At 32.2% G+C, this 23,532-nt stretch overlaps 2 protein-coding genes across 2 annotated transcripts; both read left to right on the forward strand.

Moving 5' to 3' along the window:
* Nucleotides 1–828: 828 nt before the first annotated feature.
* On the forward strand, nt 829–12,682 carry LOC105318286 (leucine-rich repeat-containing protein 74B). Its single transcript, XM_034448297.2, has 12 exons — nt 829–1,246; nt 2,529–2,737; nt 3,006–3,113; nt 6,562–6,655; nt 10,501–10,550; nt 10,655–10,736; nt 11,221–11,306; nt 11,447–11,641; nt 11,740–11,829; nt 11,959–12,219; nt 12,358–12,443; nt 12,523–12,682. The coding sequence occupies exons 1-12, from the start codon at nt 1,171–1,173 to the stop codon at nt 12,680–12,682; spliced, it is 1,497 nt and encodes a 498-aa protein (XP_034304188.2). The 5' UTR covers nt 829–1,170.
* Nucleotides 12,683–16,490: 3,808 nt separating this feature from the next.
* On the forward strand, nt 16,491–23,484 carry LOC105324960 (leucine-rich repeat-containing protein 74B). Its single transcript, XM_020065753.3, has 13 exons — nt 16,491–16,764; nt 18,445–18,754; nt 19,265–19,455; nt 19,708–19,815; nt 20,764–20,857; nt 20,961–21,010; nt 21,118–21,199; nt 21,380–21,465; nt 21,614–21,808; nt 22,085–22,180; nt 22,340–22,621; nt 22,880–22,965; nt 23,068–23,484. The coding sequence occupies exons 1-13, from the start codon at nt 16,714–16,716 to the stop codon at nt 23,213–23,215; spliced, it is 1,779 nt and encodes a 592-aa protein (XP_019921312.3). The 5' UTR covers nt 16,491–16,713; the 3' UTR covers nt 23,216–23,484.
* The last annotated feature ends 48 nt before the right edge of the window (nt 23,485–23,532 follow it).

Genomic DNA, 23,532 nt, shown 5'->3' on the forward strand with positions numbered 1-23,532 from the left:
TAAGAGAAAGTATTTTGTCTTAAGGTGTGTGTTTTGAAATAATAAGTAATAAGGGCACGATTTTAGATCAAATTCTTTTTTATTTATCTTCAATTTTATGCATATAATGGTTTATTTGCGCATTTTGAATGATTGACCACTATTTGAATTTTAGAAGTCAAGTTGTAAGACTGATACCGAAGTAAGAATTCATTGTTATGTAAATGAATGCTTGTCATAAATGTATGCTTGTTTACAAGGGGAAAACAAATAAAATTTTGAGCTCATTTCGTGTCTAAGTTCCTTGAACGTCAACTTAGAGTACGTGTAAATCAGTATATTAAATTTTCGAACATGGGATCTGCTGCTTATTTGTTGGATACCATACCACCACGCTGAAAAGTTGGACCAACGAGAATATGTCCACATAAACAATTTTCCTATGCAATGTGACGTGCTGTTGTATAAAAGCATAAAGTCATGCATGGGGTGTGGAGGACCCTTAAGAAAGATCTAAGTCATTTGTGAAACTGGTCTCGGGGTCATACAACTAAGACAAGTTCACTTTTGGTCTCAGTCGTGTTATTATATAACGGGGATTTATATACTAGTACTGGAAAAGAGAGACTGAGAGCACAGTAGAGCCCCTGTTACTTTAATGAGCCCACTTCGTTGAAGCAGTGCATCAGAAGTGGTTCTTGGATCACCAAGCTTTAATCACTCGAGTCAAATCAAATTACGAAACCAAAGTTTTATAAATCAAGCATAAGACACTTGGTTATATTTTTTTTAATGTTGCGTTTAATACACTAAGACACAAGACAAGTTAATCTGGATTATAAGTAAAGACTTTAGAACTTTAATCCTTTCTTAATCTGCAAGTTTTTTGAGATGTCAACATTGATAAATCTACGGACGAACACCCACCTGGTCACAAGGGGTAAAATAACAATGCTTAAGTCCCCACTAGAAGGATTTTTTGGAAGATTTTCGTCTGCATTGTGGCGCAAGTTGGATTTTTAGGCATTACGGTAGTGGAAAATGTTGTGTGAAACCCATGATTTGAATTGTCATCAATTTATTGTGTTACCTCGAGGACATTGGTTATTTGAATTGAAAACATATATGTTAAACGACCGTATATCTAGAAAACTGTGGAGATTCCTTTAATTGAAGCACCTATTGTTTTGAATGTTCCTAATGACGTCGAATTCCTCAAAAAGAGCATTCATTACAGAACTGCTTGACCGAGAGAGCACGCCAGAAGGTAGGATATAAACCACTTTATAATTAGTAACATTTTGAATAAAACTACCCGCCTGATGATAAAATAAACTTTTTTCATAAACTTCTTTTTTTTAACCATATTTGAATTCTACTTTTAAGTCCAAACTGCAGCTGTAGACATTTTACATCAATTTGTTGCAACAATGTTTGCTTTGTTTTGTTTTTGGTGGGGTTTTTTTGTTTATTTAAATTTAACGCTAAATTTGTTTAATGTTGTACATGTAGGTATTGTAGTGTTTTAAACCTTTAATAGTAATCCATCAAATTCCGATTTTTGGCCGATGTTTGTGATAAAGCCCTGATTGATAAACACATCCAATGTTATGCGTTGATCCGATTATTTTAGAAGAATTTTAAAAGAAAAATTAATTATGCTTAATTAATCCGGGCTTTTTTACCTTAAAAAGACTAATGCATGCTGCTAATCTTTTAAACCCCCGAGAATTAATGCACTGATGTATAGCTTTAAGAGGACATTTCTATGTCCAACGATTTCTGACTTAATAAGGTACATGTATATGGGTTCATAGATAAGAAATGTGGTAAAAGATTTTTCCTAATCTTTTGAATATTTATTACTTTTTTAGTTTGGATGGGAGAGAGGAGAGTTGAAACAGAGTTAGAACTGTATTCATGCATATTCTAATATTTGTATTTGTATTATATATATATATATATATATATATATATATATATATATATATATATATATATATATATATATATATATATATATATATATATGGTCACCAAGAAGCTTATTAAACTCATGAAAACCTCGTGAAGCTACTTAGATAATTTTATGTCCTTTTTTGTCAAAATATTCTGCCAGACTTTGCTACATACCCCTTTCCCAAACGCAACGTAAGAAATAAGCACTTTCAGCTTCACTGTACAAAAAAAAGTCCTTGTTAAAATAATTTTGTTGACGATATTTAAGAAGATGTCATGTTGTAAATTTTGAATTTCCCGGGTGGCAATAAATACATGTTGTCATGTTGTAAATTTTGTATTTACTGCCACCTGATAAATTCAAATTTTACAACATGACGGAGTATACATACTATTGGTTCTTATACTTTACCCTGGAGTTATATTTCCTGAAGTTATCCTTCTAGAAATTACGAAAACTTGACACAAACTTAGAAAGGGTACGCTTTTAAGCATGTTGAGAAAAAAAAACGATTATTTAAAATCATACAATATAATTAATGTCTCGATTTTGATATAGAATTGTTTGTGCATTATACATATATTTACAGATGATTATGAGACCTGCAGTTTTAGTCCAATTTTTCAAAGATACAGGAACAGTAAAGACGAAAGCCAAAAGGACTACATTAGAGCGTGTAAACACTGCGGGGTCGTCCCCTTAACGGTGTTCCTTCGACAGCTTGGGGAGAAAACCATGTCACTGAGGTTCCAACTGCTCTCACAGAAAGCCATCAAATCGTGTGCAATCGCTTTACTGGTAACAACGATTTCTTTAATATGATAAGCCATTCTGCCGTAGTCTTTTTCAGCTGATCTGATGTTTTTTAATTTTATTTTTTGTTTTGGTTGTTTTGTTTAAGCGTATCTTTGGATTTTTATATGTTCTCATTTTTAATCTTTATATTCAATATGAATAGAAAAAATATGATTCTATTAAATTTGACCTTATGTTATGAGTATTTATAAAACTTTCGCTTGTGCTCTTAACTTGGAAGAGTAGTGATTATCATGTAACTGTATTTCAGCGTAATTCGAAACTTCAGTCTTTAGACCTAGAGGGTTGTGAAATTCGTCCATTAGGAGCCAAGTACATGTTCGATGTCCTGGAAAAGAGAACAAACATCACAGAAATAGTAAGCCACTAGAATAATGAATTATGTATACGCAACATCAATTCTTTTATTACACACATGAAGCTATCTTAAGACTATGATCTGTCTCAGGTTTGTATTAGGATTTATATTAGTCTTACGATAGATTTTCGAACGCGTCTTAACTTACGATACCTTTAAAAAATCATCTTAACTTTTATACATCCCTACTTAAGGACGTTGTTTTCTCAGGGTTTGAGTTCCCAAATCCCGATCGTTTAAAAGTTCAATGTCATGAGTAAAATTTGTTCTAAGAACAAAAAGCATTCATGAAATCAATTATTATTGCAATAACACTCGATATTTTTATTAAGTTATGGAATTAGACTCAAAATAATATTGAATTTTAGCAAAACAGAGGAAATTCGGACTAAATTTTTCAGATTTTGTTTTCCACAAATTTTTTTTTGCTTGTACTTTAATATTTAAAGTTAAGATTTTATTTGTAAGTCAACATAATTTTGCATATTTTCATACGGTTTTATCTCACTTTTTCGTTTAAATAATAGTATGGCACATAATACAGAAATATTGAAAAATGCTTAAAAATGATAAAAGACACCATAACTCAAAATTTTGATCATTGGCCTCATATAAATTTTATGCTAGCAGAGGGGATTGATATACTTAGTTTGATACTATAAATATTTTAGCATTATCATCATTCAGTTTTTGTTTTACTGAATGAAAAATGGGTAAGGATTTGAAATCTGATAGAGGAATTCTGACTTGAATATTTATAAATTGTAAATGAAAACTCAATACTTTATATAGATTTAAAGCTATACACGCTATAATTTGCGTCAATTTTGAATGACAGTGAAAACGCATGTGTTTGTCTAGTTATAAAAGTTATCCTTAATCTGTAAATTACAATGGTGAATTCCATCTCGTTACAAAGATATAGATTTTTAATTGTTTATTTTTCTGCTAGGAAAATATACCTTTTCATGAATATTGATGAAGGAAGAGCGAAACCGACCTCATTACGCATGTCCGCGGAGAACTAGGTGGTCGTTATTTTTTGCCTAATTAAATATCCAACTTGATTTTTAATATGCTTAACAGTTGTTAGTTTGAAATACATACATGTATAATGAGTAAAATACGTTTGTCATTCACGATACCCTTACTTCTGCATTAACACTTATAGGATCTATAAATAGCACATAGGGGAAAAACACAGGTGTACGTCATTTTTTTAAAGGAAGTATTCATATCTACTCACAGGCTTGTATTTTTTTCTTTTTTTTGTACTCGTATATCGGAGAAATGTATGCTTTACTGAAAATACCCTTTCCTTTGTGAAACTATCACAATTATGAAGATGTTGACTCTTCACCAGTTGTGGTATGATAGACTAAATTTAGCTGTCGATATCACGTGATAGATTGATATTCACGAGGAGGCATTACTTTCCTGGCAGGAAAATAAATATTTTTTATTGTTTAATATTTGATATATTTGTTACGTGATCGAATTGAGCATTATAATTAACAGCATAAAGGTAACTTTTATTCGTAATCAAACACATACAGTTTCCCCTTTATTCAAAATTGACGCAAACTATAGCGTGTATAGCTTTAATGCCACTTCCATTCATAAATTATATTTCATTTGTTAAAGAGTTTAGCAATTTGTGTTATTTTCAAAATCAAGAAAATTTCAATCACAGTGTAAATTTTTTAGGAATTTTTCTTAAATTTTCCAAAAATATTCAATTGCCATTAACTCAAAAAGTAGGTCATTGACCTACTTTTTTGAAAGTGAAGAATAACACTGTCTAACATGTAAGGTCTATAAAGCACAATAGTTGGTTTTTCATTATCATCAGTGGAATTTTTTTTTCATTCTGAGTAAACGTCATCATTAATAAACGTAACAGTAAATTTGTAGGCTGTTAATTAATCACCACTTCTTAAAAGAACATAAGCATAAATGAACTGATTTTATATACCTATACATTTCTGCTTTAGATTTTTAGCCTTAAAATAATTTAAACAATATAATGATAGAATTATTATTTTCATGCGCTTTCCTGCGCTGATCCGAATATTTTTATTGCAGGGTGTGCCTGGCCTGTGGGGGTGGGGAGGGGGGGGGAGTACGAGACACAATATCTAAATTTCCCAGTAAGTGTGGGGAACTTACTCTAATAGGCATGGGCCTATTTCCTGTAAGTCTACCATGATTGGCGCGCGCTTGGGAAATGTACATTGTAACATTAAGAAATTTCCAGAAGATTTTCCGTCCAAAATTTTATTTCCCTTTTAAAATTTGTTGTTTTTTTTTTTCAAGCAAATAATAAGCGGCGAATGATATAAAATCGGAATGTAATGAAACTGATGAAAACAATATCATTTAAAGAAAATCTTAGTGTGTTAGAAAAAATTAAATTAAATTATTTGATAAATGGGGACACTAGCGGTCGTGTAGATGCATCTTAAAATTGATGAATGAATGATAAATACTATGACATGTATGTGTATACATGTATACAAAACTATGTCTACATTTCACTGGGCAAAACCTGCTTGGAATCAGTACAGTTTTAGCATATCAGCTGTACGTGAAGGACCGAAAGTTTCTACTTTGCGCAAAGACGGGTTCTTTTTCTTTACTTCAAAAATCTCCTTCCACTCAATTAGAAGAAAAGAAAGGCCGTCGAATGCATTTAATTTCCCAATTTAAATCATTAAATAGGCCTTAAATGGACTTGGACACGATTTGACTTAAAATTTTCAAATTTTATTTTTCCATTTTCAATGTTTATACTGATAAATATAGAAGTTTATAATGTTATATCAAAATTTGAAAGTCAAATATCAAGTTATAAGCAAGATACAGAGTTCATAATTCTTTGGTTTGTAAACAAAGCTCGAATATTGTCATTGCTTACATATGTGCTGTATTGGTGTAAGTTTCAATCAAATGTATCTTTCTTTTGTTGATAATAGTATTTATGAAGATATTGAATTAGTTTAAATTGTTTTTTGCATGTCATTTTTATCTAAAAAATGGTAATTATCTACATTACATTTTTTGTAAACAACTATAATACTCGAGCTTTGTTTACATAACAATCAATTTTTACCTCTGTATCTCGCTTATAACTTGACTTTAAGATTAAATATTTTGGTCAATCATTTAAAATGCACCAGTAAACCATTTTTGATCCAAAATCGTGTCCAAGTCCCTTTAATCTACTTTAAATTCAAACATGATTTTTTTTTTCGCCATAAGTTATTACTTAGTAAATGAATATTCCTAATACTAGTAGTTTAGCTTTAAAATTCATATTTTTTTTACATATCTGTATACAAAGCTCCTCTTCTAGAGTCGATTAATATTGCCAAACAGTTGTCATGACCATCCAGTCCACTTTGTTATATTTTGAAATCTCTAGATGTTCACTATCTCTCTTACGTAGAATCTCGGCAGCAATAAGCTTGGGACGGAAGGATTACAATGGATTGTTCGACTACTGCAATCAAACCACCATATAAAGTCCATTAATTTATCAGGTACGTTGAGCAAATAAATCTAAACATGCAATTATCATGTAAACTTTGATTTATGTAAATGGATGATGATTCAGTAAGATACATTAAAGCTGCATTTTTTTGGCTATTACAGTATCAAATAATTTTTCACAAAAACCAATTGTCTTCGAAAGTTATAGACTCGCCTATTTACACCAGCATAATTGGTCTTCTTTCAAAGTTAGAAATATTCAATGTAAAAAAAATCTTTATGGGAACAAAAAAAGCACCATGGGGATGTTTAAAAAAGAAACTGTTTGGTTTCGTCCATTAAATGATTGGGTTTATTCGATCCGCATTTTAAACAAAACAACTTTCAGAAAATTTAATGAACAAACAATACACAGGTTTATCTTGGATTTACCAAAATATATTTACTTATAGCAATGTCAAAGTCGTAATACAATCAATCCCGCCTCGACGCCGGGGGCGATTTTCCATATGAGGAGAAATAACGCGGTACCCTTTCACAATGGTAAACAAATTTTGTACATCATTTACTCATCAAAGTATGGCTTGAATGACTGAGAAAACTACTGTAATGTCTTTTATATACACATACTTGCCATAACATCGTTTAAAGCGTACTCAAAATTTGATATTAAATCCGACCAAGCAGCTTTAACCACCACCACCACCTGTAACAACAACAACAGCCCCAAACAAAACTAGGGAACAATTTTTGTATGTTATTCTAGTAGAGTTGGTCTTTTTTAATGTATGTTAGTTATATTAACTAGAGTAAACTTCATGCTGTATACGTTCTTGAAGTCGTTTTGGTAGCGTTTGTTTATAAAAACTAGTCGTTCACTTCTGGCCAAGTCGTCGCTAGAAATGAAAAAAAAATTGCGCGTTTACGCTTCATTTCTGCGGACGTGAAAATTATGTTTAATAATTTTTTTTCTAATCAGATTTTGATAAATACATTTTAATCATAAATACACAGTGACATCTCTTTGTTTGACTAAATATTCATATTTTATTTGATTTTATATGCATATATTCATAAACATAGGTAATTCAAATTTAAAAAAAAAAACTTTTACAAATACAAATGGTCACTAGTATGGTACTATTGCGTGCAGTCCATTTAAGATATGTGGTTTATAGATACACAATGTGATAAACACGATGTCGTTGTCATCTGATATTCCCTGCATTTGAAGAGGAAAATGTACCATTGCAGGGTTTTGTTTACACCGACGCGATTCAAACTAAAAAAACAACTCCCACCTCCCCAAATTTTGATAATTAATATTATAGTACACCACGGCTGTACAGGAAATATTGACTTTGTTGTAAAAATGTATCCATGTTTTTGTTTGTTAAATTCTATCAGTGTACGCAGAGAGAGAGAGAGAGAGAGAGAGAGAGAGAGAGAGAGAGAGAGAGAGAGAGAGAGAATGCACTTATTAGAGGATTGATGTATGCTGTACATGTTGACAAATCCCATTGAGCTTGTCAATAGAATAAGATACTTGAATAAGAGTTCTATTTCCTCTTAAAAATCTTAAATAGCGTTTAAACGCAATTCAACGATGTTATTTTTCGTATTTCCTTTATCTTTTACATGACGTGATTCGCATATTGAATTTCATCACGCAAATACAACATTACCATAAAATATAGCCGTTGGAACAGCTTGTATGCGCAACCCATATAGGACTTTAGAGGGGTTTTTTTTGTTTACTTGTCGACCGCCGAAGGGGTAATATGCAGTTCTACTGTTTTGTTTGCTTGCTCGTTACTACCTGGAAGGTACAGGCTAAAAAACAGGACATTGCCGTGATGATGTCTTCCATAAAAAGAGATTATTTCAAGCTTTTCAAATCTATTCAAAGAGAAGCGAGTGCAATATCAAGTGCAACTTTCGAGACACATTGTTCTAATGGTGGATGCTTCTACAATACGGTTAACACTAGCAGGAATGGAAAAATAGTTTCCTGCGATGCGCACGTTGTAACAAGATTGGATTCAATCGTGATGAAAATTGACAAACTAAGCAATATTCAACATACAACAAAATGCAAAACAGGATTTAAGATCAATCAAAACCGCTGTTATAAGTACGTAGCTACTAAAATGAACTTTTTTGAAGCCGAAATGTTTTGCCGAACACAGCAGTCATCTTTGACAGATATACGCGATGGAAATGAAGAACAATGGATAAGAAAACTAATGGAAGATCCTTAAATTTGGACATCTGGGTCTGACCTTGCAGAACATGGAGAATGGAAATGGCTGTCGTCGGGATTACCCATGACCTTTACAAATTGGACTAAAGGCCAACCACAAAATAATCAAGAACACTGTTTATGCTTTCATAAACCAACAGCATGGCATGACTGCGGTTGCAGTGGAAAATTTGCTTTTATTTGTAAATACTAGTCCTAATACTACTCGTTTGAATGAAATGGAGACAAATCAAAACGTTCATAATAAACACACAATGTTCTAATTGTTTTACTTTTGTGTTTATGTATTCTGTTGAGCATCACAAATTAAATGTTTATTTGCATAAGGTCTAACGTTTACATCAAAATTTGAGTTTAGTTTGTACTTTTGAAATGCATGAACTCTTGTTCCACATGCGCACATTTAGAACGTCCATCAAGAAGTCAGACGCGCTCTCTCGCTGCCATTTAGTGAATGCAGAGATAATTGTGAATTAGCGAAATTTACCATACTGATGTTCAAATGAAATTGACAAATAACTTGGGGTAAAGCAAGTATATACATGTATTGTTACGGTATTGGCACATGGCTTGAAATGGGCGTGTTCATCAAGCGATTGCTTTGCTCCACATGGTACATGTACATGTTATTCATATTCTACACTGCATGAAAAATGATGTGTCAATGACGTTAATTGTTTGGGAAAAACAAGCATATACTTTAGACAAAGAAAATGAATGTACTTATTTGGTTAAATACCACAGAAACACAAAAAAATTAACTTGAATATCTTTAAAGGATGGTTTTCTTTAAATGGTTTCTTTATATCAATGGATGTTGTTTCATTGGATTAGAAACCGCATCAATTACGGTCACCACAAAATGTCTACCATTCCATTAAAACCAAGAATAATTGTAGTTGTTTTCTCCATAAAAAGATGTCATTAGTTTATATTTGATGTATTTAGTTCCAAATCACATAACATATCATAAAAGCGCAACCGTTTCCGCTAAGGATTTGTGTTGTCCCTGGAATGCACAACAGAGTCCTTCGATAAACAAAATAATGGTCGATGAAATGACAGTTTCATTGATGTAGCATAATATGGCCGTGTTGGTTCATCATTTATAATTAGTAAAAATACCCAGTGCTAGATCTTATGTACTATGTGGTATAAGACTAAAAGTTGAAAGCAACACGATTTCTAACTAGACCAAGCCAAGCTATTGTTCAAACTGTTAACGTAAATTCGACCTTGCAATTATTATCCCCATGGTAATATCTAAAAAGCCAACAACAAATTCTCCTGACCATTTTATATGACTCTAAAGAGCGATTTAATTTTTCTTTTCTCTTAAATACTATGCCTTTGTTACTTAATCGTCAACCTAAATTTCCCAAAAGAGCTACAGTTCTGCTGGTAAGGTAATCTTTAAGATAAGAAATTAACTTTAACGTAAACCTGAACAATCTTTGTCATGAAAGGCCGTATACAATATTCAGACTACGCTGAATGAACATACGAGAAGAGGAATATCCCAATAACGTAATAATTTTACAAAAACTATTGGCGTATTATCTTTTCTATGAATAAATCAAGTCCGGCTATTAATTTAATCCTTGAAAATCTTATCATTTTTTTTAATTTTAGATAACCAATTTGATGATAGTGATGCCGTCTATATATCGGATATATTGCACGTATGTATTATCTATAAAATGTTTGTTTAAGTATATTAATCAACTTCTTGCTTTTTATGTTAATCTATTGCTTAGCGTGGTTTGTTACCATCTTGTTTACACAGGGAGACAATATTTTGACTGAACTAAATCTAAGCCACAACAATTTCTCTGCAGAAGGCGGCTTGATCATAGGAAGCGCTTTAGGTAATATCTCATTTTTGCCTCATGATTATCACATTTCTTAATTTGGTAGCATATGATATTCAAATTTGCTACCAAAGAGCAAAAAGAACACTCTTAGGGGGTTTAGAAGTAATACATTCAATTTCAAATGACCAAACTTTCTTATAAGACATGAACTCAAAGATGAAAATTTCAAAAGTATTTTAACTTGATTGGTTCGTAATCACAACAATAAAATCAATAGGTCTTATTAAGAAAGTAAACCGCATAGCAACTAAAATTTGTTTATGATATGTTTTATGCTTCAATTTTTAGAAAATATTTTTGAAAATGAAAAGCGTACCTGTCTGACCCATTTCTCGTAATTCTTATGAATTTTGACAGTACGAATGACTATAAAATTTTGTTTGCTGAGTATGCAAAAGCCATATTTTGAGAAAATTACAAGATAGAATTATTAAATATTGAGTTCATTTTGTAAGAGTGAACCTTTTATTCATGACAGGTTGTAATGAGACGATAAAACATCTGAATTTGAGCTGGAATCACATAAGAGGAAGAGGAGCACAAGCAATTGGTCTTGGTCTCCAGGTATGTCTTTTTAATTCGATTTTAATACCATGTGGAATATTTCTCAGATATTTTTTTTATAAATATTGTTTATTTGTTGACCATTATTCATGCAGCTCTACGTCAACCTAGCAGACAAATGTTAAATTTTATTTTCGCAGAAAAACGCATCAATACGGATACTGAATGTATCCTGGAACGGTTTTGATGTAGCTGGTTGCCATGGTCTTTCACATGGATTGTCGAAGAATAGTACACTTGTAGATTTAGATTTATGCTCCAACAGGGTTGGTATAACTGCCCTCTCCAAGTTGGTGGAAGGAATGAAAAGAAACTCCACCCTCGAAGTTCTAAGGGTGCGTTTGTCAATTTTTTTTTTTTTTTTATTACGGATTAATATCTCATTCTTTTAATAAATTGAATCTAAAAATGTGTTTAAATTTTCTTTTAACAGATAGGCAACAACCCTATCACTGCCCAGGGACCAATGTTTATACTGCAATCTCTAAAGTCGATACCAAACATCAAATATATTGATCTACATGTAAGATCTTGAATGAAATATTAACTTCACTGAACAAATTTTTGTTGGTTTTTATTAAAAAAAATTTTACTGCTACATTTTATCGAATTGAAAGACAATGGATTTCATTACTTCTTTCTTTATCAAAAGCTGCAACCAGTTGACATGGACTTCGTCTCTAGCTTGATCACCTGTCAAAAGACCCGCGACATCCACGTCACGTATGGAAAGGTTTGTCTCAAACCAGCCACAGGAGACGAAGACTCAACGATGTACATAAAAGGGGACCCAGTCACTGTTATGTTCGAGTTCACAAGGATGAAAGCCGTTGATGTTTTGGATCTTTTTATCACTTTCGACACGGATGGTAGTCATTCTGTCACGTGGGAGGAATTTAAAGAGGGTGTACAGGTAATTATCTGCATAAGGTTGAGTACATTTCTATGATCAATGCTGAATACAAATCTACGTAAACAAATCAATTTTCTTTCACTTTTTCTCAAAGAAAAAACCTAGAAGTTCATGAATTTTTTGCTTTCAATTTGTAAGGTAAGCAAAATTCCTGTTAGAATGCGTGACCTGGACACAATAATTAAACGAATTGACATCAACTTGGATGGAGAAATCAACTTTTCGTAAGTATTTGGCTGATAATTCTTTCAATTTCCTTAAAATAGAGGAGAAATATGTTTTAAATCTTATTTATATTTGAAGGGAATTGATGATTGCTCAGAAAGAGCACAATTTACGGGTAAAGCGGCTGATGGACAAGGGAGAACGGGTCTTTATAAACAGCGAGGTTGGAGTGATACACCAGGAGCTGCTAGACTGGAACTACTCTTTTTTATCCACTTTGCAAGCATCTGAAAACTAGAATATATGTTATAGAATTTACACGCATACGCAATCTGTTTTGTTATGTTCTGGACTATTGTACTTAAAGTTGCGGAAAGTTAATTTCGTTTTGTTTTCCTTTTTGAAGAATTGAATATACTAGAAGAATTGTTCGTTTTTCTTATGAAATCATAATAAATTCATAATGTTTGTTTTCTTGTATCATTTAAATCTATAAGCTTACTAGGGTATATTTCTGGAAATTAGATAGTTCGCCGACTATGTAGTACATACATTGTATGTAGTTAAAGCTAATTTCATGATATCTGGATATCTGGATCAAGTAGTCAAGAATAAAGACACTGACCTGTTATATTTATTCTTCGAATGAAATTCATGACTAAAATACTTTTATACAACATAGTTTCATCAAAAGGAATGGGTATTGATGGATGTGTCTTTATCCATCTCATTTTGGTTAAGACTTAATCTTACCAGTTAACAAATATGATTTCATAAACATTCTATACGTAAAAATATCGTAGATCAAAGAATTGCTTTTTGGAGGATTATTCGTTTTAGAACATGTTTCCCTAAAAATTCATAAATGAATGGATGTGAATTTAAAATAATATTTAGTGTCTATTGTGAAGGTTTGTTTGAACAAGTAATAAGTTGGTTTTGTTAATCCAAATCGAACCGAACATAACAAAATTGAACACAAGAACTTTTTTAAGAATAAAACAAATATTTCTTTATATGTAGTCAATGATTATGAGTTTCTTTTGTATCTTTCAAACAAATATTCTATTTTCTGAATATGATATACAAGAGTTTATGCGTCAAGCATGACGCGTAATCTAAATAGGGAATAATTATTCAGATCATATATTTACATTTTCCAGTGCCTTCGTCTTTTATAACACTACAAATCAAATGGAACATAAAGTTCAATACATAACATGAAAATAACGCAAATGGCGTACTGTTGGGGTGCAATGCGGGGTTTGCATAATTATACGAAATGCAAATAACGTAAAATTTCAACAATTTAATATTCGTTGTGCAATTACTACAAGAAATAGGAATCTTTCTTTGAATATTATGAGGTGATACTTATGGTGTGGCGTTATCAAATCTATCATAAAGCCCTAGGCCTCCAGGACTTTCTGGGATTTGATCAGGTCCCGACCAAAATAATCACCTCACAATACTCACAGAATAGTTACTTATTAATTGAATATTAGTCACTAATAGTTTTCTTATCTAAGTAAATATTGAAGGACTTTTTAAAATTACATATTTTAATTAGTATGGTTTAAAAGATAAGGCAAACTATCATCGTTTTTGCTGAAAGAGGTACAGTAAATTGATGACATGTAAAACAAATTCTAAATAAAGAAAAAATTGTGTTCAAAATACATTAACATTTAAAAAGATCTTGTGTTTTCATTCACTTTCATACATGGACCAATTTTAAGAGGTTTCATCATTTTCAACAATGTCTTATCGAAAGATTTATTTTAAATATTCTATACGAAACGATTCTTCGTACGAGGTAATAATTTTCCATTTAGTTTTTTCATTTATATTTTGAACGGTGACTATTTGAAATTCATCAATAAGAAAAATGACATGGAAATGGATATTAATGACATACAAGTATTTTTACATGATGCTTCCCGCAGTATTGCAAAATCACCACCTCGTCATGAGCATTTCTATCCGGTAAAGTGTCATTCAATAATGCATTTGTGCCCATCAAAGTTTCTAGCTGGAAAACTGCAGTAGTTCAGTTCTCCAGCCAGAAATTTTGATGTATTAGAAGTGGAGTAGTCCAGTTATAATTATCTTCGCTAGCCTAGCGTTTTCGGTCCACTCTGTTTCCCCATAAGAGAGATAGGAGAGTGCGGATCAGAAACCCTTGACTAGGGATGATGAGTTATAACAATAAAAAAGTATGTCATTTTAACTGTTAAATAATGAATAACTAGAGTTCTAGTCTTTTGATCGTAATAAAATACTAGTACATGTATTTTAATACGTGAATGGAAGCAAATCTTCGTTGAGACGGATTTGAAATTTGTTTAATGTACTTTAGAAGTGCATTAAGCTTCCTTTAACAGGGTCTTTATCCAACAAGCATAACATTATCAAGATCATAATGATTCGCAAAACTGTGATACCTTATATGACCGTATCATGAAATAAAAAAGTATTCTCAATATATGTACTACATGTAAGTACTTAAGCTTTTACAACAATTTTACAAAAAATTATGCATTTTATCAGAGGATTTTGGAACACATTTTCCCCTTATATATCAAGTGCATACTTAAGCTCAAAACGTCGTCAATACAAGCAAAGTGTAACCCTTAAAGTAGCTACAAGACATTGGGGACATTTCCTCTTTCCGTTACAGAAAAATAGTATTTTGGATTACTGAAATAATTGAGTAGGTACAACCAAGCGTTAATCCTAATCAAAGTACTGAAGAACTGACGGGAGTTGATTTTGTCGATGTTCATTTATTTTAAAATCAATGATATGTTATTTTGCATGACAAGTACATGTAGTTTCTAATTTGAATTACGCACATTTCTATAATATGAATTTTTGGACTTTTTCGACAAGAATGTCGAGAAACCCCCATATGAATCATGTTAAATAATATTTAAAGATAAAATTAATTCAATCAAACTATGTTTCAGTAATAGAAATATTTCTCGAAAATTGTATGGATCCCAGTAATATTGAACACTAGTCTCGTTCAACCAAACGCTCGGTTGACACCGAAAATCTCCGACAAGAATTTACGGAAACAGCCGAGCGTCGAGTTGAACGATACTATATAGAACTCTGGCGTAGGAATACATACGACTACAAAAAATATTTAAATTGTTCGTACCATTTAAAATCTGACTATTTTCAATGTATTTATAAATTTCCTTGAAAAACAATGCTTTAGCATATATTACATCGAATTTATCAATTTATCAATTATTTTCAAGAGCAGCAATGATTTGTGCTGAGGTACAAACACTGTTTCACTTTCGGTTTGTCATAGTGTTGATTAAAATCAACTCCCAAAAATCATTTTATGAAAACCACAACAAATATCAATCCTTAAAATACAAGCGAAACACCATCTAAAAATATAACAGAATTCTTTTTCAGTATGGAAAGAGTACCTAAAGTGCAATTGAAATAATTAACAATTGATCATTTATTCAATAAATAGGGCATAGAATAAAAGTTAATTCCCATTATACAGTGATTACTTTAAATCTTTACATTTATTTTTAAAGATCGCCTTAGAGAAGAAGTATTGGTCAGTTGTAACTAAAAATTTAAAAGGCATTGTATGGCCTTTACTTTAGTGTAAGATATGTATTGCAATGAACTATTTTTGTGCTTATTGTATTAATAAGTTAAATGACATTTAGTTGTGCGATATTTTGTGTCCATTCAATATTTTCTACGATAGGTTTGTTGTTTGCGGTTACATTTAACTTTCGTTGATATAAAAAAAACACGATACTTTTTATAATCAATCTACTTGTCCATAAAACATTCCAATTTGCTCTCTACTTTTTGCACTAATGCTATTCTTTCCATATTCAGACACGAAGCATCTTCTTTGTTTTATTAAGTAGATCCATTTTTTAACATTTACCCTTGTATAACACCAAACCTAGCCTTCTGGGCGTCACGCACATTTGTAAATCTAAGCAAATTGATCAGAGGTAACAGCTTTTTCTTTTTGGATTAAAACTATCAGATTTTTACACCCATTCTCATTACTTATGTGCGTACCAGTACACGAAATGTCGTATGAGGCCTTATTAATCTCATAATCTGAACACGATTTCAATTGGGGATAATCCGATAAGGGTTGGATCCGTAAATATCATGCACTCTGTTGTCGAAACACCTTAAGTTTTATATTGGTTAACGGCAATGTAAAAAAAAAAAGCATTTGTTAATGGTATTTGTAAAAGAAAAGAAAAACATGTGTGATTTTCCTGTTTTCCGTGATTTATTTTTCTAACGTCAAATCAGGCCTCAGCAATGGATGTAAAACGAGGCGAGAGTCCAAGTATGGGGGAGAAAATCTTCAGGGTGAGTTGAATTATCAAATTTCATTGCAATATATACCTTGCAAGTTAACTAAAATAGAAAAAACGGTATATAGTGATTATAAAGTATTAAGTAAATTCGACAATTTGTGTCAGTTTCTTGTATATGTGTGTTGAGGGTGGGTTGGATTCGTTAACTTTTTTTTTCGTCTTGAATTTGAGTCATCATGATTATTTCGTGCAGTCCGTGTATTCTGTTGGGTTGCTGAATGTTTCGGTCGATCAATCAACTGGTTAGAACTAGATCTTGTAGATCTCAGTCCTGTTAGATACAATAGAACTATGAATCACAATCGGGTTTTCTTTTTAGAAACAGTGGAGAAAATACTCGGTAGATGTTAATATAATGCTGTAACAGTATCTTTTAGTATTATAGACTGCTTTAATGATAATAATCCGAAAATATTCATACCATTGGAGAATTTATAAACGACACCAAATTTGGGTATGCCTCAATGACGTTTTATTTGTAGTTTGGAGATGGAAAGTGGGACTTTTGAACTGGCCGAGTAGTTTTGACAACTTTTACTTTAACTCTAACATCTCATTTCATTGTTAAAACAGAATTGATATCAGGCTTAACACCCGTCAAATCAGCATTGCTTTTAAAATTGCTAAAAAAAAAAATGACGATTAAAGTTTACACAAAATGTCTCGCTAACATTTATTTTGATGTTTTCAAAGAAAATATACCAGTATATTATAAAGTGTACAGTGTAGAAAGTGCAATAATTGTATTAAACATCCTAATAAATAGTTAAAATTCAAGTGTAATATGCAGTTGTAGTTTTTTGTTTGTTGGTTAGGTGTTGGGTTTTTTTTTTTGGGGGGGGGGGGGCGGGGGGATAGGTCTTTCGGGTTACTTTAACTCCCACAATTCGGGAATTATGGATATACTGCGAATGGGAAATGGGAAAATAAATCATCACTGTGTTGACACCTTTACATTACATGAAACTTGACTTCTTGCTTTTATTGACCGGTAATAAATCCCGACTTTGGAATTTCAACCCACGACGCAAAAAATTAGCTACCATTGAAAACATCAATCATTACTCTACGTTGTAGACTAGTTTTTATTTTAATTAGAGTGTTACTAATTAAATTAACAACGGAAGGGTCATTTTTTTAATATGATCATCATATCCTTGATTTCGTTTAGCATCAGCTACTAGTATCTAAAGTAATCGACTTATTTAAGTACATGAACTGAACATTTTGCCTTGTCTGATTGAGTCTATACAGCATGCATCTTTTAAGTACTGCAAATGTGGTGGCTTAAAATAACTGTGTTTGTAATAGAGATCATGAGACTAATCTTTAAAGTTCAAATCATAATCTTGCTCGTTTACAACCAATCTTTTCTTGGTCTTATGTAATTTTTATTAAAGTCTCAAAATTTCTACTAGACTTGTACACATGTTGACGAGCACTTTTGTTTTCATCGTTTAAAAGGATAAACTCGATACACAGTTCATTTAAGTCCGGTGGCATTTGTCTAGCATATTGATTGAAATTACACACAAAGAAGATGTGTCCTTAATTTAAAATTCTTACACAAAACCCAATCAATAATTATCACAAAAAAGATTAATCATTAATCCAAATAGAAATTTCTCAATAACATTTAACAATGTAATTGAATTGATTGCTCTTCCTACAGATGGTTACACCCCCAGCAAAAAGGGAGGCACGCCGATCCCTGAAGTCCACCTCCCTCGGGATGGCAGCTAAGTATCGTCTCTCTACTAATTCGTCTGTGTCCTCCAACGCATCTTCTACGTCCACGGTTCCCGCCAAACCAGCCCCGAATAAGGTCAACAGAGTGAGAAAATCTGAAATCGATCTGCAACTCCAGAGGGAGATGGAACAAATTCGGATGGAGGAAGAAGAGCGGAAAAGAGGAGAAGAACTAATGCTAAAAGAAAAACAAAAAATCAAAATTGAAGATTTTGAGGACTACGACCTTGATGGTAAACACACGTAGAATAATCTATGTAAATGGAAATGGGTGATTATTTTATATTTCAATGTCCGCCCATTGCAAATTAACAATTGACAAATTTTAATCCATTTTCTTTTTAAAGGCTTCAAACATTTTTTATTATCATGCAGTGCTCTAAATTAATCATTTGATAGTTTATTACCTCACACAGTAACATGCAGTTTCTAATTACGTTAACAATCATAATTGTTAAAATGTTGATGACCTGTTTATGTGATTTGACAGTCATTGATAGTTAATTAAGCTTATCGCTATACAGCACAGTAATTATTCTTGAATATTATATTTAAATCGCCAAGTAGCAACAGAGATGCACGACCTTACCTTTCCATCTTTTTATATATCTATATTAATTTTAAGAAAGATAAAAAAAAAAAAAGCAAATGGTCCTTCTACTTTCATACTCAGTATTTCAGAATATTTCAGTAAATACTAGCAGATACATTAACGATAAATAAATTTTTTTTATGTGATGTAGATGACAGCGATTTGTCCGACACTGAATCACTGGGCGAGGAGATCAGTCAGAGAATGTATATGGAGGCCTGTAAGGATCTACACATAACGCCCATCAAAGCCCTGTATAAAGCGCTGGGGACGGACAGACTGGCAGTGGTGGGCGTCATTTTGAAAAAGAATGAATCCAAAGCTTGTGCAATAGGACTTGTGGTACTGAATAGCGTATTTGTCTTAACTTTTTCAAGTAATAAAAAATGTATTGAATCGCTAAGAAAAAGGATTAGTTTCTTTATTGGTCATTGTCTTTAACTGAATTAATGTGAATTACTTCGATTTTAAAGTTTTCAAATTCCTGCTTTAACTTATTTTGTTAAAATTGAATAAATTACCAAGTTTTATTTAGTGACTGAGGAGGGAAGATAAATGTTAGAGTCTTGAATGTGTTTTTTTTTTTATTTCCAGCGAAATTCAATAGTCGAAACACTTATTCTGGAAAGCAATGAACTAGGCGGATATGGTGCTAAATGTATTGCTGATGCAATCACTAGAAATGAATATCTGACGGAAATCGTAAGTTACCACCACATGCACCTGACGTTATACATTGTATCTTATGTACCTTAAAATACATTAGGTAGGAAATACTGGTAAATAGTGGTGTCTGCATCTTTGCAAGCGATGGGCGACGATCCACGATGCTTCCCTATTCTCGCTATTTGTAAGGCCCGATTTGATTGGATGGCATGGAATTTTGTTTCGAAAGCTACTAAATCTGACTAAGATGAATAGAGATGTCACCCTTGGCTAGCGAAGATGTGGTCTCTGAGGAGGCCCTCACTTGTTCCATTACAAGTGTCTGTTCTAACATAAACTGTGCAAAATAAAGTTGATGCTAAAGAAGATGGGGGAACAAGATCAAGCTCTATAGTGTTACCTAATGTCTGGTGCTCTAACCACTGAGCCATTTCAGTCACAACAAACTTCATTGTTAAATACTAAATGCAACTTCAACCAAAAATTTACGGACTTGTAGTATTTCTCTAAAACGATCAATTGTTGGGATACAAAATGACATTTTTAAGGTATAGTGGGCCATCTCTCCATGTTTTTGTTGATTGAAATTGGTTTGATTTTTTTTAAACCTCATTTAGACTATGACAAAAATATGGAGCCCAGACCCACTCTATAAAAGAAAAGGCATTGAAGTTCTAAAAATGACACTATTTGGAGGTTTTGACACGCATACGACAGTTTATATCAACCTATTCTATATATTTAAAATATTTGAAGGTTTTAAATCGATGGTATGGTAAATATACATTGTTTTCAATAATTGAGAAAGAAACTATGAGATTTGTTCATATTTTAATTTGATAGTATCTTATTTATCCTCATATGGGCAGTTTACACGCCTTATTCACCCATCTTGTTTAATATATATTTTTCTTTCATTTTTATTAATATCAATGAAGTTGTTCGGTACATAAGCCAATTCGAGAAATGTAATTTCTTTTACAGAGAATAGTTGAAAATAATATTGGGACAGAGGGTGCTCGGGTGATCTGTGATGCACTACGTAAGAATAACTATGTCCGACGCCTTGATCTAAAAGGTAACGAATGTAACACCCTTTATCCTTAATCCAAAGTCCATGGCAGTGTAATATATTCAATCGAACAACCTATTTTCCTTTTAAAATTTCTGTTCATATTCAGGAAATGGATTTCACGAGGAAGACGCTAAATACTTCAAAGATATGCTTGATGTAAGATTCATCTTTTTTCATTTCAAAACTTTCTCTCATCTGAATTCATATACCTAAAAGACTTAGGACACATGACAAAAGTGAACAATTGTTTTGTTGTGTTTCAGGAGAACCATGCATTACGAGAACTATATCTTAGTCATAATAAATTTCAAGAGCTTGGTGGAGAAATATTTGCCGATGGTCTCGGTAAGTGTTAGAGCTAGTTTGATAAATTGGTTAGCCATATCATTAGGAATACATAATATTCAAATTGTTATTCTGTTAAAAAGTCACTTACTTTTGGTTATGATTATATATAGGTAGACTAACAACAATTCTCTACAAGAATTTGTCCAATATTATCTTTATCATTTCTTCCTTTCTCAGCAAACAACGATTTTCTAAGAGTACTTGATCTTAGTTGGAATCATTTACGCATGCGTGGTGCAATGGCAATAGGTTCTGCATTACAGGTAAGTCACATCTGTTTTTTGTTACATCAAGATCCTTTTATTTATAAATAAACAATGTATTTGGCATCGGCTCTTGACCACAAAATTATTTGACGATGTCGTTGTTGTTGAGGTAGTCTATCATAATGTTTCTAATTTGATATCAAAGGTGAATCGACATTTAGAAAAACTTGATATTTCCTGGAATGGTTTTCATATTCGAGGCGCCCTCACGATTTCCAGAGCGCTAGAAATTAACACCACGCTACTAGAACTTAACCTAAGTTGTAACAGGCTCTCGGACGGATGCATCCAAATTCTGGTGAACGGCTTGAAGAAAAATTCTAACTTAAAAGTCCTTAGGGTAAGTAAATCTTATAGTATACATGTCTAAGTAGAAAGAACGGACGCACAAATATGTGTTTTGCTATTTAAAATTATTTGATACCCCTTTGTAATTTTGAGGCATTATCAATTGAATTCAACAGGATTTATTTCTATCATACTAGTAGCTTCGTGATTATATGATATATTTAATGTGCACTGCTTTTGTTATATTTTCGTCTTTCTTTGCAAGTTTTCGATGTTCTCTGAAGAATGATTCAAAATTCTTTTTTTTTCTTGTACAACATTATCACAGATTGCGCAAAATCAAATTTATCCACCGGGAGCTTTCAAAATTCTGGAAAGTATTGAAAATACGCCATCCATAGCACTAGAACTCCTTGACTTGGGGGTAGGTACACTACGTAACCTCACCATAAACTTGTTCAAATCATTTCACCAGGGAGATGTAATATCTACAATTCAATGATTTTAGGTGAATTCTTAATGACTTCAAAAATATAGAATATATATTTTTTACTCGAATAATGTAGAGTTTTTCATTGTCTAGGACACGCCTGTAATGGACACATTTGAAAAGTTGTATAAAAAGCTACAGGAAATTCGGAATCCCTTTAAAGTGATCTACGGCATGGTGTGGGCCACGGATCGCCAATCTCTGGCCAGCGCCGACCAGGAACCGGAAGAGGAGGATCTCCTCAACGAAGATCCGCTCCTAGTCTTGTTCGAGTATGCGCGGCTGCAGAACTTCCGGTTGGTGGACATGTTTAAACAGCTGGATACGGATAATAGCGGATCTCTGGACAGACAAGAGTTCTCAAGAGGATTAGCAGTGCGTTAATACGAATTCTACAAAGAAAATTGTTGTAGCCATTGCATTTGCTTTAAAATTTATTTCCGTTTTAACATAATAAATTGTCAACTGTTTTAGAAAGAAATATTTTTAATTTCCCTTAAATTCTATCTTCTTTTATATTGATCACTTTATTTTCTGTTTATTGTTACATTAAAGACAACCTTGCTGTTCAATAGGTAGTGTTCATACAAATTTGGAATCGTACATTTACATTTGGATTGTTTTTCGTTTCAGCAAGTAAATATTCCCATGAACCGACGTTCTTTAAATCGACTCATAGATATGATGGACGTGGATGGAGATGGTGAAATTGACTTCAGGTAATATCATATTAATTTGTTTTTTCTTCGTTTTGAAATATTAACATGAATAATTATTGGGTGCAAAATATCAAGAATTTGGGGTTTTTTCTCACTTTTCAGTGAATTAATGGCAGCCCAACAGAAACACAAACAGCTATTGAAAAGTTATATGAAAAGTGAGCGACCACTGGAAGATACAGAAATTGGCCGAATAGACAGACTATTGAGAAAAGTCATGTACAAGAGATTTCTCATGCGCAAATTTTAACTCAATATTTCATTTTTTTTTTCATTATGTTGTTTTATTAAGATTAAAATAAAATTTAAAAATTCAGAGCAATGAATATGTCATTTTTGATAAGAATATTCTTACCTTAATGCCAAAAAACGCATTTAATAAATGATTTAAGGTCACTTGGGGAAAAGAAAAACACCATGAAGTTTTATAACTACTTAATTAATCTTAACTTTAACAACAATTTACATTTTCTACAACAACTATTATGAGCAAAATGGTTGGCATCCGGATTATAGCCATAAATATATTGGTCGTTCTATTAAGACTTTGCTTCCTGATCAATTATT

The sequence above is a fragment of the Magallana gigas genome, chromosome 2, assembly GCF_963853765.1.
Source record: "Magallana gigas chromosome 2, xbMagGiga1.1, whole genome shotgun sequence".
In the NCBI taxonomy this organism is placed as follows: domain Eukaryota; kingdom Metazoa; phylum Mollusca; class Bivalvia; order Ostreida; family Ostreidae; genus Magallana; species Magallana gigas.